General features: G+C 42.1%; 1 protein-coding gene across 3 annotated transcripts in view; it reads right to left on the bottom strand.

The window, feature by feature from the left end:
* The window catches only part of LOC124592760 (major facilitator superfamily domain-containing protein 1-like), a 123303-nt gene that overhangs the window by 25720 nt on the left and 78831 nt on the right, over nt 1-18752 (bottom strand). For all 3 annotated transcript variants that reach the window (XM_047131868.1, XM_047131869.1, XM_047131867.1), the window contains exons 7-9: nt 17065-17278; nt 8284-8381; nt 4201-4313 (exon numbers count right to left, since the gene is read on the bottom strand). In XM_047131868.1, coding sequence (XP_046987824.1) covers nt 4201-4313; nt 8284-8381; nt 17065-17278 — 425 coding nt within the window. The remainder of the gene's footprint in view (nt 1-4200; nt 4314-8283; nt 8382-17064; nt 17279-18752) is intronic.

Here is an 18752-nt window from a genome sequence, read left to right as displayed (position 1 = left end):
CAGCTAGCGGAGCTATTGCCCGTGGCAACACCAGTGACGTCAGTTGGCACCAGGGGCAGGCACCATGTCTGAAACTGCCGCTCTCGCATTGCACATCTGTTTTTGCTTTCTTTTGATGTCCAACGCCTGCCCCCATGCCCTTCTGCTGGGACAAGAAGGTAAGTCCTCGCTTTGCAGTAGTCAAGCAGCACATTTGAACTGCTGCAATGGACAGAATTTTAAAGACGACCAGTCTCGCCATAGTGAGACAGCGGATACAACAGACAAGGTACGAGCTTGATCATAATGCCAGGAACGTATTTGAGTGTCATCTGTCTTTGTCATCAACATTGTCACCATTCGATTGGGAGATGTTGGATGGAGCCATGGCAGTGCAACAACATTCAAGTTTATCCAAGGGAACGTCAAAGCAATGTGCCAAGTTCAACCAACTGAATCACGCAAGAACTGTTGTGAAATTTGATAAGGCCCATAGAACGGTTGTTTCATCTTTCCAACCAAGAACTGTATGATGGCTCTATATCAGCACTGAGTAAAGGCCTCAACTTTTCTCCAGCTCCACGATGTCTGCCAATATTGGATATAATTAATGGAATAGAGCAGTGCATTAGGAATCTTTCACATGATGCAGCTGAGGATATCAGGCTAACTACCAGACATATCTTGGCAAAAGCTAAGCCATGAAAATCTAATATTAGCCAGGAGAAATGACATTGCTTGTGGTTATTACGTGAGAATGAAGACTTGGTTGTCTTGCCACTGACAAAGGGAATGCCACCATGGTTCTGAACTCTGCAGACTACCACCTGAAGATGCTACATTTATTGGAAGATGCCACATACTGCAAGCTTAGTCGTGATCCCACACAGGCTATTGTCAGAAGGACAGGGAAGTTATTAAAGGATTCTGGTTTACCAAATGAAGTGGAGAAGAAATTAACACCTCGTGCTGTGAGACCTCCCAGGCTTTATGGATTACCAAATATACACAAGGAAAGTGTTGCTCTGTGGCCCATTATTGGTGCAATCAGTTCGCCCACCTACAGACTTGCTAAACACCTGGTAGGATTATTAGGACCAAAATTGGGACATTGTGAACACCATGTTGTCAATTCGCAGAAATTTGTTGAGACACTCAAGAGAATGAAGATAGGCCCAAACAACATAATGGTTAGCCAGAACGTTGTGTCACTTTATACGCAGGTGCCAACACAAGATACAATGGATCTTTTGGCCCAGTATTTTCCATCTGGAATCATTAAGTTGTTCTGACACATCCTAACAACAACGTACTTTTTGTACTGCGATGAATATTATGAGATGACGGGACGGCACAGCCATGGGATCACCACTGTCTCCAGCAGTCGCAAATTTCTTCATGGAGCACTTTGAGCAGCAAACTGCAGCATTATGGCCATCTTGCTTTCTACGATATGTTAATGACACTTTCCTGATATGGCCTCATGGTGAAGATACACTACAGCATTTCGTCGATCACATTAATGGTGTCCATCCCAACATTAAATTTACTGTTGAGATGGAGAAGCACGGCAAGCTACCATTCTTGGATGTTTTGGTTGAGCAGAAGGCAGGAGGCTAGCTTGGTTATTCAGTGTACCAGAAACCAACACACACTGATCGGTACTTGAACGCCAATAGTTTCCACAACCCTGTACACAAGAAAGCAGTTCTGAACACGTTGGTTCATAGAGCCAAGATAATCTCTGACAACAACAACCTACAGTCTGCATTTCAGAACTTAAAACAGGTTTTCGGGGAAAATTGATACAGCAAAAGAGACATCGCAAAAGCTTTCAAGGGCTGCCAATGAAAGACACTTGGTGAATCAGTAGAAGAGGCCAAACGGACTGCATTCCTACCATATTGTGGAGCAACTAGAAGCAAGTTAGGACAGCTGCTGCAGAAACATGGTCTGAAACCAGTGTTCCGGCCCGCCCCCAAGATACGAGATATGTTGCGCCCTGTTAAAGATGACATTGCTCTTCGAGTGTCCAGCATATATGGTGTACCCTGGGAATGTGGCAGCATGTATAACGGACAAACAATTCGCATGGTTGTAGAGCATTGCACTGAGCACAAGCGCCATATAAAACAAAGGGAGCTTGACAAGTTGGCCACAGCAGAGCATTGCCTAGAAAACGGACATAAAATACAGTTCAAAAATACAAAAGTGTTGGCTCATGCATCTATGTATTGGGACTCCGTTATAAAGGAAGCACCCAAGATTCGTTTAAACAACAACAGTTTCAACAGAGACCAGGGGTACACATTCAGCAGGGCATGGGGGTGGGCATTGGACATCGAAAGAAAGCAAAGACAGATGTGCGACACAGGAGCGGCAGTTTCAAATGTGGCGCCTGCCCTTGGCCCCACCCGACGTCACCGGTGCTGCCACGGGCAATAGCTCCGCTAGCTGCCTGGGTCGACTTACGCGTACACGCCACATTGGGTATATCTGATTGGCTGCTGACGATGTCATCATGCCTATATAAGCGAGAAATCATAGCAGTCCCAGCAATCGGTGAACTTCAGACAACGATGGCGGAGATGGTCATCGAAAGCTCGAGGATTTTATTCGTACTGACGCCACTTGAAAACCGAGAATGTTTTATTCGTTTATGCTGTCGCGAAAGACTCTGAGGACACAGTAAGGATAGTAGCTATGCAGGAAATGGAGACTGTCACAAAATGGTACACTTTCATCCAGACACAGCACTGTCTCAAACTGCAGTAGTTGCAATAACAAAAAGACTCAACTGGGTTTCAAAATTGGTTCTCATCCAACTTTTTCTCCAAATATATATTTGAGTTACTTTTTTCTACCCTTAAACTTGAAAGTTTACTTTGATGGGAAGAAATTTGCATTACATTAAAAATTACTCATTGCTGCCAATGAGTATACTGTATACTACACTTAGAGCACTGCACCTGTACACCTTACAGGTATGCTCCCATATGGGTAGGTTTTGTATAGTGTGCAATGTTCACTACTTCATTACCATTTGTGACTTCTGAATGCTAATGCATACCCCTCTTTTCTAGACAGGTAGTGGTACCAATCGTCAGATCCATATGTGGTACCTGGTTGTGTGCATATCACTCAGAAAAGAGGTTAAGAAACTGGGAGTCTTTTTTTCTCAACACGTCTCAATATGCTGACTTGTTTTTTCCCCATATTTAGCACCTTGGATGGTCAGAATCATGCTTATGTCATCAGTTCACACTACTGAGGGATTTCACATCAATTCAAAGGCCTCATTAGCTTTTGAGTCTATGCCAAAAATTAAAGGAATCATCCGAAATAATAGAATTATTTTTTTATGTTACAAGCAAAAGAAATTTACTTCTTAACAAGCCTTGCCATACCCACATAAGTTGCACTTGGGAAACTGTGTGAAGGGGTGCACTATTGCTGGAAAAAGAGATAGTGCTCAAAAGCTAGTGTGAATGATGTTTTTGGTTATGTGTTACTGTGTTCCAAACATCAAAAGGTGAGTGGTTGCCTTTCCCTTATTTTACACATAAATTTTCTTATTACTTATTCTCAATTATTTTAAGTGCTATCCGGTAGAGGATATCAAAAGGCTCATGATGATTTTGACTACTATTATTATTATTATTATTATTATTATTATTATTTTGCCACTACTTTAAATGTGCTTCCAAATTAGTTGAATGTGAACACTCACAAATATTACTAACTTACAGAAATCACTGTACATATTAACTCTACCATAACTGTTAAATTCATGCTAAATATAATAATTTATCAGACCTGGCTATGAAACTGATACAGTGAAAACATAGACTCTATGATAACTGAGTTTAACATTTACAGTTAATAAAACAAAATCTTAATTCCCATGACCCATAGTATCCAAATAAATACAAACTTTGCACGACAAGGTGAATTAAGAGCTAATTTTTTGCCTAATGTGAGATTTCTAGTCCGATTATTGTTTTGGCCAGTCTAAAACCTTTCTCAGTTTCCAAATTTCATCATATTACTTGTTATTTGCAAATACTGCAATACATTCAATGGTAAACACTATGAGATATTCTAATAAAATTTTCATATGTGGCATTTTACAGCATAACTTATCACCTGTAACATTTGTTGCCAGGAGTGCAATAATTTGGATGATTCTTTGCTGATACTACACATCATTTGTATACTTACAACATAGCCATGCCAAGAAGAATACTTCCAAGAGCAAGTAACCTCCAGCATCCACAACTCTACCTGCTGCTATAGTAGTAGTTGCCAGGCCAAAATTCTGAAGTGACTGTGCTCTGCAATGACAACAAAGTAGTACTTGAACAATATGATATTTTGCACAGTCAACAAATATTGTTTCACAGTTAAGATACTTCACCAATTAGGATCAGAGCATCAGAGGATGTTGTAGAAACTACACTGATTAAAAAGAACACTAATGTTCTGCAACCACAACAAAAAATTTAATAATCATCTCATCATTTCTATTACTTGGCAAGGTGTATTGATTACTCAGCTGCAGAGGAACTCACATGGTCATGTGACTAGGTACAATCATATTCCAATCCAAAGCAGCACATGATGTTACCTCACAATGTGAGCTCGAAAAGTCATCATGCAACACACCTTCACAGGAACTTGTGGCAAATTGCTGTTACTGTTGTTAATTTTACTGACAAAAAGAATAACAATGGCGTGACAGTACTAAAAGAGCCATTGGTCTATTTAGATGACCTGTGGATTTGTGCATCCTACACTGAGAGTGGATGTTGCGAAGGGACAGCATGAGAAGAATACTGTCAAACAATAGCACAAGGCGAATTTCATTTTTGTGAATATACACTCCTGGAAATTGAAATAAGAACACCGTGAATTCATTGTCCCAGGAAGGGGAAACTTTATTGACACATTCCTGGGGTCAGATACATCACATGATCACACTGACAGAACCACAGGCACATAGACACAGGCAACAAAGCATGCACAACGTCGGCACTAGTACAGTGTATATCCACCTTTCGCAGCAATGCAGGCTGCTATTCTCCCATGGAGACGATCGTAGAGATGCTGGATGTAGTCCTGTGGAACGGCTTGCCGTGCCATTTCCACCTGGCGCCTCAGTTGGACCAGTGTTCGTGCTGGACGTGCAGACCGCGTGAGACGACGCTTCATCCAGTCCCAAACATGCTCAATGGGGGACAGATCCGGAGATCTTGCTGGCCAGGGTAGTTGACTTACACCTTCTAGAGCACGTTGGGTGGCACGGGATACATGCGGACGTGCATTGTCCTGTTGGAACAGCAAGTTCCCTTGCCGGTCTAGGAATGGTAGAACGATGGGTTCGATGACGGTTTGGATGTACCGTGCACTATTCAGTGTCCCCTCGACGATCACCAGTGGCGTACGGCCAGTGTAGGAGATCGCTAACCACACCATGATGCCGGGTGTTGGCCCTGTGTGCCTCGGTCGTATGCAGTCCTGATTGTGGCGCTCACCTGCACGGAGCCAAACACGCATACGACCATCATTGGCACCAAGGCAGAAGCGACTCTCATCGCTGAAGACGACACGTCTCCATTCGTCCCTCCATTCACGCCTGTCGCGACACCACTGGAGGCGGGCTGCACGATGTTGGGGCGTGAGCGGAAGACGGCCTAACGGTGTGCGGGACCGTAGCCCAGCTTCATGGAGACGGTTGCGAATGGTCCTCGCCGATACCCCAGGAGCAACAGTGTCCCTAATTTGCTGGGAAGTGGCGGTGCGGTCCCCTACGGCACTGCGTAAGATCCTACGGTCTTGGCGTGCATCCGTGCGTCACTGCGGTCCGGTCCCAGGTCGACGGGCACGTGCACCTTCCGCCGACCACTGGCGACAACATCGATGTACTGTGGAGACCTCACGCCCCACGTGTTGAGCAATTCGGCGGTACGTCCACCCGGCCTCCCGCATGCCCACTATACGCCCTCGCTCAAAGTCCGTCAACTGCACATACGGTTCACGTCCACGCTGTCGCGGCATGCTACCAGTGTTAAAGACTGCGATGGAGCTCCGTATGCCACGGCAAACTGGCTGACACTGACGGCGGCGGTGCACAAATGCTGCGCAGCTAGCGCCATTCGACGGCCAACACCGCGGTTCCTGGTGTGTCCGCTGTGCCGTGCGTGTGATCATTGCTTGTACAGCCCTCTCGCAGTGTCCGGAGCAAGTATGGTGGGTCTGACACACCGGTGTCAATGTGTTCTTTTTTCCATTTCCAGGAGTGTAGTTTCTTTTTGTGTTACTTCTCCTCTATGACTGGACAGAGAAAAAAACTAAAAATATGTAGACACAAGAAAAGCTGAACTTTTAGCATTAATTAAGGAGCATCAACATTCTCATCTTTATCCAACTGACAAAATTTTGCATAAAAATGGTTCCCTCCTAACTGCTGCCGCACCATATAGAACTAAATCCTATAGAACTGGTTTGGAGTCTTGAAAAAAATAAGATCTGCACTATTAAAGCTGTTTTTCAGTTGGCCTCACAAGGCCAAGTGGGTCTCCTTCCAGACATTTCCACCAGGAAAAAATTTCAGGTTATCACAAGAAATCAAACATTGGACCTCCGTGTTGCAAACCTAAATGCTGACCACCAGACCAGCAATCACTTTGCTTTTGCTGCCTATGATTATTAGCTTTAACTTTTGTGGCATTAGAAGACTAGAAAGACCAATAAAGTGTGTGATGCCTACTGGAAGTGAGATAATTTGACAGATGACAAAATTGAAAATATGATAAAATCAGTTGACATAGACCCGATAAAATAGTCAGTGTTATTATCCATGACCAAAACAGGAGAAGACAAAACAACAGATGCAGCTATAGAAAATAGGGACATCACTATTGCAGGTAGTTTAATGGATGGGCAGCAAAGCATAGAAAGCAGCCAAATATACAGTATATGCTGTTTCTGTTCTTGTTCCAGGCACTTAATTTAGTGGCACATACGGATGTTTAACAAGTGACAGCACTCCACTTTTAAGATTATTGGAGAGCATGTTGAGGCTATCCTCTTTCTTGGGCGTAAACACTGCAACACTGCTACTCTGGCCAGGTAATCAGATCACTCTGCCAGACAATTTTTACTATTTTATGATACAAGTAGAAGCCTGAATCCACTGACCTGAGAAATCATGCCATCTTCTGTTGCAAGGAAGTTATTCAAAACGCAAATGAGTGTAAACTCATGGTAGCAGCAACAATAAAATTATGCAGTTAATGGGGGTGAGGGAGAGACAGAGAGGGGGAGGGAGAGGGAGAGAGAGGGGAGGGGGAGGGAGGGAGAGGGAGAGAGAGGGGAGGGGGAGGGGGAGGGGGAGGGAGGGAGAGGGAGAGAGAGGGGAGGGGGAGGGAGGGAGAGGGAGAGAGAGGGGAGGGGGAGGGAGGGAGAGGGGGAGAGAGGGGAGGGGGAGGGAGGGAGAGGGAGGGGGAGGGAGGGAGAGGGGGAGAGAGGGGAGGGGGAGGGAGGGAGAGGGAGAGAGAGGGGAGGGGGAGGGAGGGAGAGAGGGGGGAGGGGAGAGAGGGGGAGGGGAGAGAGAGAGAGAGAGAGAGAGAGAGAGAGAGAGAGAGAGAGAGAGAGATCTGATTAATCTACCTCTAAACATCCCTAGAAAAGTAAATCAGAAACTGAATTCTTATTTTTATCCCCTTCCATCTTTTCTTTGTATGTTATGTTCAACAGTACAGATTTATCCTTTTGGATATACTTATGCAAAACAATACTTCCCTCCTCTTCAGTAGAAATATAGGATTGTTACTGCATCTGTGCAAATTGGCTACATTTTCTGACTCCTTAAACATGTGTAACAAGTGCAATTCATTTAGTACAGTTCTGTAAGAGCTCCCGGACAACCCCACAACATGTGTAGGACTTAATTAACCACCTTTAAGTTTACAGCAGTAGATTCAAAAGAGGAAGCTGTTTAAATTTTTGTCACCATTTCATTTTCAAAGACTAAAATAATTTCAAATCTAGTACCTACTGCCCTACTGACAATATTACAAGCAACCTATTTCATAAACAGCTGTTCTACAATAGAAGAAAGTCCCTCACCCCAACTCCTCTGTTTATTAATTAGTGTATTTCTTTAAATTAGGAGTTAAACCACACTGAACAGCAATCTGATACTATTCTAATTCCATTGGTAAGGGCAATTATCACACTCAGTGGTAATAAAACCAGTTTCATGAAATAGACAACACATAAATAACTTTCAAATTTACTTACATTCCGTATGCAGTTCCTAATTGATATTCTGGAATAATAAGGGCAACCATTGGCCATAAAGCACTTGCAAGCATTGAATATGCCAGACCAAGGATGGACTGAAAACATTGTAAAACCTTATGTAGTACATACAAGAAAATTTACTCTCAAATATGTTATGTACAGAGCAGTATCTGATATGGAAATATAAAGAAAGTGATGCAATAAAAAGAATAACTTTACTAGTCAAATATACTGTACTCTTCTGATGCACCTAAATAAACTTATTCCTTAATATTAAGTTATAAGTAAATTGTAGTCCCTAACTACATATTACGCAACAGTTTAGCAGGGTGATTGACTGATGATGAAATAATTTGTGCAACTGATTTCTGTTTTGCATTAATTATTTGTAGATGGGGGAGGGCTGACAGCTTTAACGAAACCAGATGGTAAGAATCCTAAATAATGATAATACAATGCACTGCAAAATTTGGTTTGCAATATGCATAATTCTGGGCAGTTCTTTGAATTACAACCTAAAAATTTCATGTTCAGCATTGTAGTTCTATAAAGTAGTCTACAACACATTTTTTAAAGTATCATGCCTATGGCCACACTACATTGATATGAAAAAAAACTTGCTCAAAAATTTTATTAACATCTTGAGACACTGCTCTTTACATACCAACTACATGTAAGAAACTTTGTAATTTCTCAAGTGAGTTTAACACAGTCAACTGAACTTTAACACATGTATGAAAACAAGCCATATTCACATACGCATCTCTGAAAGGAACCTCAGCTTTAGAATGTGAACCCTCAAAGTAGTAATCTTGCAAAGTTATCAGGTCTGTTATTCCAACCTGTATCAGAAACCAACCTTCCGCTGCCCAAAAAATCAGATGAATTATTGCAGCAAGCTGCTTTGTGTAAGGGGGTTTTCTTGCAAGGTTCTGACTACAAAAAGCTTTAGACCTTCACCAGACGTAATGTCAAAGTGAAAATTTTCTAAAAACTGGCAGAAGAAATTTGCACTGATTTCATTTCAAGCAATTTGAAAAGAGAAGATGAAATTTTCATTTAATATATATGTTGTACATAAAAGGAAACTTAGGGTCAATATATTATGTAAAGAACAATACTTGATATGAAAGTATAAAAATGCCTATAAATTTTACAGAATAAATTTGGTTCAAATAGAAATGTATAAAACTGCATGAAAATACACAGTTCCTGCAATAACTTGTGATGGTTACATCAACAACCACATAAAAGAACTACTACATTCTGTGCACCAAAAGAAGAGCCTTGACAGTTGGCAACACTTATCAGCTACCGAGTGCAAGGTGCAGAAAGCTACTATCAAAACTGGTTGAAAGCCATAATTGCTAGTAAGAGTGAGGCACTTGCCATAGAGACATAAACAAAATTGCATTATAGTTACAGAATGTTCTGTCAGCACTTTGAGGAATACAATTATATCCAAAACTGTTCCACATTAATATTCATTTTATAATTTGATGTGAACTGGCTTTTATGTTTTATAGGCTATCCTCAAACAACAGAATTATGTGATTAATCATAGTAGGTGCATAAAGCAGCTAAGGCTTTTAAAAACCAAACCACCACCCAACCCCCTTTACATCATAAATTAAATTCTGGGAACAGTAAAAATGTTAACATACTGTAATGACAAGACAGCAAACATAAGACTTTTTTTGCTTGACTATTTTAACATTAAAAGACATATACCTTTGGAAAGAATGTTGGCAGATTATTTTTATGGTTCCAGTGTGAGAAAAAGTAATTAATTACTTAAACCAAGAGGACTCTAGAAATTTTGAGGTTCCAGCAAGTATCACAAAGTGCAGCAATGAATTTATTCTGAGTATGTTTTAGTATTCCTATATAGCAAGTTTAAGATGTTTGAGATTTTAAAGTTGACTCTCAGCTTGACAAAAAGTTTTGAGCACAGTCAGAAAGTGTCCACCAGTGTGGAGGAATACAGTCTTCAGACACAATATCACAAAGATTATGATGTACAGGTAAAGTGAGAGGAGGATAATGACAACAGACAGGAACAAGAACCAAAGCTAAAGATTATGAGTAATTTTATTATGATTTGATAACTATCTTATAAGAGAACGTAAGTAATGAGCAAATAACAGATTCATAAACATCAAGAGAGCAGTTAGTCACATACAAGATGTATCTGCAGTGAGAACTCCCTTCCCCAGTATGCTGAAGGACTCACAAAGGCCTGTACTGTCCCTGGGCGGCCAGGCTGTTTGGGAATCTCGGACGGCGTATCTACAGTGACAAGAACTCCCCTGCTCAGTATGCTGAAGATCCCACAAACGCCTTAACAGACAGGCACTATCCACCAGACATAGTCCTCAAAGAAATTTCCCATGCCATATCTCCACATACCCCCAATTCTCCCACCACCCACAAGAACTAGCTACAAAGTCGCATCCACTTCATTACCCAATACCAGCCTGGACTGGAACAACTGAACCACATCCTGTGTCTGGCTTTGATTATCTATTACTATGCTCTCAAATGAGGAACTTCCTGCCCCAGATGCTTCCCACCTGACTGTCTGGAACTCAGTGTGTCATATTTACAGTGAGTAGTAAGTCATCTATCCTTTTCATGATTTTTGATATTCCAACATGGATTTTCTGTCTTAAAGTCAATTCTTTATGTAAAATATACTGCACTCTCTTCTGGTAACACCATGGTTTCATATAGTTCACACATTTTCAGCTGCTGAGTGTGCACTATTTGATGTTTTTATCTGAGGTTGCAGTTTTGGAACATCCTACAAGTGGATCTATTTCCAGATAGGTATGGGCACATCTGAATTAATTCCCCTGCCACTTATCTGATCAAATGGAAATAGACGAGACATTTTAAGCCATCATCAGCACTTAATGGATTTCCTTTTAAGATAAATAATCCAAAACAAATAACTTTATAATATAATGGTATCCTATATTATAAATTTGAATCACTACACTTTGAAAAGCTGTATTAGCAAAATTATTCAATGCATCAAGTTGAAATCTGACAAATTTCATTGCATAGCATGTCCCCTCATGGACAAAAACAAATTTTCATTAATATCAACATAATTTCTGCACCAAACTAACAAAATACTACATTAATGTGACTTCAGATGCACTCTTGGTATTTTGACAGCTACATTAAATCAATTACTCTATTTTAACAACTGGCAGAAACCAATGAGTCAGTTCTATTTCTCAACATTTCATCTGCTCTTGCAACTAAGTGTGTCACAATCTTCAAAAACAAAAATGTTTTCATGATTTGACTGTCAATACATTTGAAAGCAAATTAAATGTACTTATGGTAACAGAAAGGAGTAAAGGTAGCAACTTAGCACTAAGTTGTCACAAAGACACATAACAAAGACTTTGGCTAGCTACTCGACCAATCCTTTTTTGAACTAACACACGTGACCCCCCCCCCCCCCCCCCCCCCCACACACACACACTAACTGTATGGCTACTTTGTGCCAGCTGAATTCTCTGTGCTGGAACTATAATTCTACAGCTCCACTGGGATGAGAGGTTGTATCAGGCAGTGTAAGTACGGCAGAAAGGATGCGGAGAGAGGGAGGAAAGGTCAGAGAAGGATGGCTGACAAGTGGGAGGGACGCAGCAAATGCATGCAGTGATGGCGATGACATGGAATGGACTGACAGAGAGAAATACGGAACTAAAGATATGTTGCAAGGACAATTCTTATCTATGTTGTTCAGAGACTCTTATTTACAAAGTTCAGAGAAACCCTTGGTCACAGTTTGGTGGTTATGCCCACATAAACTGCCAAGCAGAAATTGTATCATAGTTGATATACTGACAAGACTGATTTGACATGGTACCCTGCCTCTGATGGGGGTATGACAATCATGTGCTGGATGGGACAGGAATAGGATGTGTTCGGTCAGATTATTGGACAAGTCATGAAACTGGGTCGTCCAAGCGGTAAGATTCACATGGCAGTGGGATGGGAATGGGTAAGGTGAAAGGACGGCCTAGGATATTTTGTAGATTTGGTGGGTAACTGAATACTACTTTGGGAAGGGTGGGAATATCCTGCCCACAATCCTTCCCATCTCTCCCAAAATAGTTCTCCACTTGCCACACATTTGATGTCACTGTGGAAGAACCATACACAAGACTTGTTCAATACACCAACCCAAGCACAACCTGCTGAATTTCTATCACAGGATTATCCTAGTTACTATCCTACCCAAGTTGGGCTACCTATGCAAGCAGTCATATCATAACAGCACTGCTGCAATTTCTGCAGAATATTTGCATGGGCACACCCACCAATCAGCTGTCCATCCAAAGGAATGGCCACTGCCAAACTCTAGCAACAGCAGTTGATCACCCTGTGAAAGAACACACAGCCGAATACAACATGCTTGATTTCAATGGTTGCTTTACAGCTCGCCCCATTTGGATCCCTAGTCCAATGCCAGAAACTCACAGGTAAATAGATGGAAGTGATCTTTGCAACACATCCTTAATTCTAGTAACTCTCATGGTCTTAATCTATGCTAACACGCACCTTAGGACCCTAACTTCACTCGTCCCGCACCCACACCGTCTTTCCTGCAGTCTACCCTTCCAATGTTCTATATCCTCCTCTTCCCTTGATCTATATTCCCTCCTAAGCCACTCCTCCAAGGTAACATCTTTGTTGCCCATTGTCTGAACACACCTGTGCTAGTGTTCATGTCTCATTCCTATCTCTTGCATCTGCTGCATCCCTCCCAGCCATCTGCCACCCATCCCCAACCATCCCTCCTGCTCCCCCTCTACCTTCTTTCTTCACCCATCTAATGTGTTCATACCAGTTAAGCTGCAGAACTGTTATTTAAGCACAGTGTGTTCAGCTGCTTATGCTGTTGTCACGTAAACCCCCCATTCCTCTCCCCCCCCCCCCCTCCCTCACACACACATGGGGGAGGAGGGGGGGGGGCAATGGAGAGGGAGCACTTTTATGTTGTTCAAGACAACATGACAGTTTTGTATGTGGGGGGTGGGTGGGTGGGGGTGGGGAGGGGGGTGCATGGGAGCATTCATGGATGCGTTCATTGGCACTGTACAGAAGACCAGGTTACATAACTTAGCCTCTATGGTTATGGTTCTTATTTACAATTATGAATGGCTCAGTATCACCTCTGTGTAGTGAGCTGTTTTACTTACTCATTCTACTGAAGTGTTTCAATATCTTACTCATGCTGGTACTGGCTATTAAGAAAATAAGTAAAGATATATATGGCAATGAACAGTAACAAGTCCAGTAGCCAGTGCTGTGGTTTAGTAACGCTTTACAGAGTCACTGCAAAACCCAGCGAGAAACTGTACATGTAAACCTCAAGGGATGTTCGACACAAGAGCCCAGCCAAGAGAGTGACACCCTCGTACCAAGTGCAAATCTGCTATGCATGACACTCATGTCAGTGCCTCCCTAGTGCCACTATCACCAGGCCAAACTGTACCCTCTTCTTATACCGATATTACGAGCTGCTCAAGCTCACCTTCACTCAAGAGTGTACCGCCTACCTACTGTCTCTGCATATGAAACTAGTCACGCTGTTATTCTGGATTACACTGTCAGTTCTGCTCTTTGGAACCATCCATAATACCGGTGAAAGTATGTACCATTTTTTCTGGTGTGAAATACACCTGTTGACTGTTGTTTCATACTTTTATTTATGTTGTGTGTTGCAACAGAAATGGTGATGATAGTGGTCGATACTAGTACTATATTGTGTGAACATGGATCCAGTGCAGCATCCACTGCCGCCAATCTTGTACACAGGGGTTATTTTTCAACAATTCTTGCAACAGCAGTCGGGACAGAAGCACAGGGAGGCCCTCTTCACCAATTGCTATCAAACCTGATGGAATACATCCACCATCACCTAGATTAAAAGGGAATTGACAAATATTAATGTAACTGAGCCTATATCTATGAGTGAGGGGCAACATCATTGGTCATTGTCAACAACCCTCGGGAAAACTTTGATTATGCGGTTATTTTAAAGTCACAGCAAACTCATACACTGAAACTGCCACTTATCCAATTTGAAAGAAAGAAGAACTCTTTGTCACACTATCTGTTGGGCAGTACCTCTTTCACACCCTACGGGCCACTGGCCTAAAATGTAGTCCTAACAAATCCAAATTCTTTCAACCATCAGTGGAACATCTCGGTTGTATCATCTCTTGAAAGGCAATCCTGCCTATGAAGAAGCATGTGGAAAGAATCATAGCACTCCCACATCCCTCCGACTTGAAGGAACTACAATCCTTCCTCGGAAAAATCACTAATTATAGTAAATTCTTTCTCCTCACTACAGAAATTGCATACCTGTTGAACAATCTTACGAAAAAAGGTACTTCATTTCCCTGGTCACCAGAGTGCGAATGAGCACTCCATACGCTGAAACGGGCTTTACGCTCTGTGTCATGCCTCTCCACTTTTCAGCAGGGGAAGGAGCTGGTGGTGACCGTCAATGCATCAGAACAGGGACTGGGCATTGTATTGTGTTAGTACACTGAAATGCCAAAGGCTCAGAACAACTGACAGTTTACACTTCATAATCATTCAACACAGCCTAGAAGAAGTATTTTCAGACTGGAAAGAAAGCACTTGCAATCATTTTTGCACTAAAAAAATTCCATGCTTTTCTCCGTGGTTCCATTTAACCACCAACCATAAGCCTCCGATACTGCTCTTTGGTGCTGCCACTAAATGCTAAGCTACCCAGTTGGACGGCCCACCAACTCCAGGGCTAAGCTCTTTTTCTCAGCAGTTATAACTACAGGACACATTTCCGAACCACTGTGCAGCACTCCAACTGCCCCATCTGCCAATGGGCCTTGATATGGCATTCAGTCAATATGAAGTCCTTTGTTTCCACTTCGATGAAGACTCCCAGGAAGCCGTGCATCACTTTCTCGTTACCTGATGGTGTACTGCAGGTGCCTTGGTCACTGACAACACTATTGGAAGTGTGTCAATACATAATGTGGGGATGATCAGACCAGCTCCCCGAGCTGAATCTAGCCCACTACAGTACTATTTTCACCTCTGTCACAGGCACTTTCTAGTGGATGCTGACATTTTATTAACAGTGAACCAAATCTCTCTGTGAGTAGCCATTCCTGAAAGCTTTCAGCTAAATACCATAGGCCTCCTGCAACATGGACACTGGGCTGCATTTCATACCAAGCTGCTCGCCAGGCATTATACCTACTGGTCCGGCACTGACAGGCAGATTCAGCACCTCATATGGAACTGCCATGTGTGCAACACAGCATGCAGCACCGTGCCAGTGATTCCCTCCCTGACTGGCACCATCACAGCCTTGGAAAAGAGTTCATCAGTACTTTGGCAGCCCTTTTCTTGATGCAACCTGGTTGATAATCATCGACACTTATTCCAGGTTCCACTACATTATAAACAGGCATTCCACCAGTGCAGAAGCCACTATTATAGCATTCATGCAGGGTTACACCTATTGGGGAGAAGAGTCTATCATGGCTGCTCTACAGCCCCGGCCAAGCACACACTTGTGCCTTCTGCTGCTCATATCCAGCAGCAAAGGTGTCACTGGGTGTTCCACCTTAGACACAGGTGCCAGGGCAGTGACCTGACACTAAGAGCAATTCCACCTGTGCCAGGGTCACCGCCCACCACAACTCTTGACCACTCTTCCAGAAGCTCCTCACCGTGACAGTCCACAAGATTGCTCTACATCTCTGTCTCCATTTTTTTTCTCTCTCCAAATCCTGTCCTTTTCTAGGCCACCCACAGATGACCTGCCACCAGTGGTGCTACAACAGGGAGCACAGCTTGGTCTTCCCAAGCAGCACTTCTAGTACCGGTACTATTACAGTTTTGAGACTAATGTGGAAATTGCGTGCCTTGCAGCACAGGAACCACTGCCATACTAGCTCTTTCCAGCCACACATCGCCACGTAGGCCAACTGGGAGCTGGTTAAGTCAGCATGTTCTCACAACACTTCCTGGACATCGCTTTTGTCCAGCGCACCTCTCGGCATCATGCCGAGCACTGGACCACGCCAAGCAGTGCTGCTCCTTGCCCTCTTTAAGGTGAAAGGGCTGTGGTAAGCAGCTGAGCTACAATGTCTTTCGGTGTGCATTGCAAACTGTCAATGGCACTCCCACCTTTGCCATTCACAGTCACAACCAGGTTGCTCTCTGTTCCTACAACGATGGGATGCACCATGCCGTGAAACCACAGCACATGTCAATTGATTTCAGATTCCGCCCAGATGCTAGGAACATGGACCAACCATTAAAGCGACACCACTGTATCTAGTGTGGCTCTACCATGCATGATGCTAGAGCCAGCACCCACCTGGCCAGGCTAAACTACAGCCGTCTACTTATACCAATGTAATGAGCTGCTCAAGCAATTCTTCGCACACAGTGTACTGTCTGGCTGACTGTCTACCATCTCTGCATACAAAACTACTCATACTGCTATTCTGGTCTACTCTGTTGATTTTGCTTTTTTGGAACTGCTTGTTATGCCTGTGAAAGTTTGTACCATACTTTTTACAGTGAAATTTACCAATTCACTGTTGTGTCATACTTTAGTTTATACTGTATTTCACAACAAGATTGACTATCACAGATTGCAATCTATTTGGACTTCTCTACTTGTGAAAGAACTTTGCATAAACTAATTTAAAAAACTATATTAATAATCATTTAACTCACCACACCAATATAGGGATTCACAAAGGTGAAAGCCAAAAGTGCATGACTGCCAATAGTGATCAGAATTGACAAGAACACCCAGAATACATTTTTCCCAACTTTGTCAACCAATAAACCAAAGACTGGTGCCACAACTGCTGATATTACATATAGAATGCTGTTCACTTGATTTGCTTGTTCTGGAGAAAAAGAGAATTTCCTCTCAAAGAATACCCTGAAAAATAAATAATACATTTGAGGACGACAATGAGAATAATTTCACAATAAGAACTGCAAAATAATGTACTGAACTCAGCTTAATAAATTAGCTACAGATTATCCAAATAGTTTTTCTGAATTATATCTGCAACATTTAGACAATGAAATAGAAATATTTTACTGGAAGTGTTTTCCCTACTTATTCTAGGTAGAGTTTTATTAAGGTAGATTTTTCACCTCAAAAATGTAACTTGATGGAAACTAATTATGCAAAAGCTCTAATCTGTTGGTCCATGCATAAGCAGAAGCAGCCTTCTGAGATGCAAATGGAAAAAAGACAACACAGAATGAAAAGGAAAAAAATCAAGCTCATCAAACATCTATAAACAATAACAAATTTATTTCCCCATTCATGAACTATATCTGCACAACATACTTTAAGTATTTTATACTTCAAAATAACTGTCATCAAGAAGTGTGATTGAATGAAATTTAAAATGTTTATTTGACACCACAAACGGTCATCAAGCCACATTCACAAAAAAATGAAATTTTTAAAAGGTTACATAACTTGTTTCAACGCACTGAGTTGTCAGTTTCAAATGTAACCGCAAACCTGGGAAACTGCACTAATAACTGCAGTCACATTTCTTTCAAATATTACAAAAAATACACTAAAACCAGCAAACTGAAGCAAAGGCAGCAGAAACGGGTCACAAGACGTCGTGGCAATTTTTGGCTCACCAGTCATTTCACACCTTAATGCAGTGTAAATGAAAACTGCATCAGGATGAAAGATATTATATACTTTTGCATTGGGTCCTGCAGTGATGCAAACAAAGGCTCATACGCCCGAAAATTAAAAAATACGTGCATTTAATTGACATCGTGGCGAAAGCTGCCAGGAGATAAGTAGTTACCATTGCCTCACAGTAATCTTACAACATGTAGCAAGCCCAAAACTAGAACACAGCATGCAATCTTACTGTGTTCTGCTAATGAAATATTACAAAGGCGATGCACTCCCACTTGGGGCTAACACAAGACTAATCTACAAGCATGACATTGCTTCAGCTAGCTGGTTGCACATCAAATCACTAGAGGGCATACGTGTAGCATAAAAAAACAGAAGGAAAAAAGGGATCTATAGAGTGTCTACAATAACAAGCATCACTGTCAAAAATAACAGCTTACAGCAAGAAGTTTCCTTACAGTGCAGCATTATGGCAACCTAAATATTGTTATAAATACAATATAAAGTGATAATCCTATGTTTGCTATCATGATGCCATCTATTACTCATTATTACATAGATATGTACAGAATAAGCAATTCCTACAAATTAATGACACCTGTAATGCATGACCATCCCATGCATTAGGATAGGAAGGGCGGGAAGGGGGAGAGGGGGGGGGGGGGGGGGGGGGGGAGTAAACAAGTGAGTCACACTCGATTTTTTTTGTTTTTGACTAAACTCCAAGCACATGACA

This window comes from Schistocerca americana, chromosome 2 (assembly GCF_021461395.2).
Source record: "Schistocerca americana isolate TAMUIC-IGC-003095 chromosome 2, iqSchAmer2.1, whole genome shotgun sequence".
Classification (NCBI taxonomy): domain Eukaryota; kingdom Metazoa; phylum Arthropoda; class Insecta; order Orthoptera; family Acrididae; genus Schistocerca; species Schistocerca americana.
Note: the sequence above shows the minus strand (reverse complement) of the source record. Positions and strands in the feature narration are given on the sequence as shown.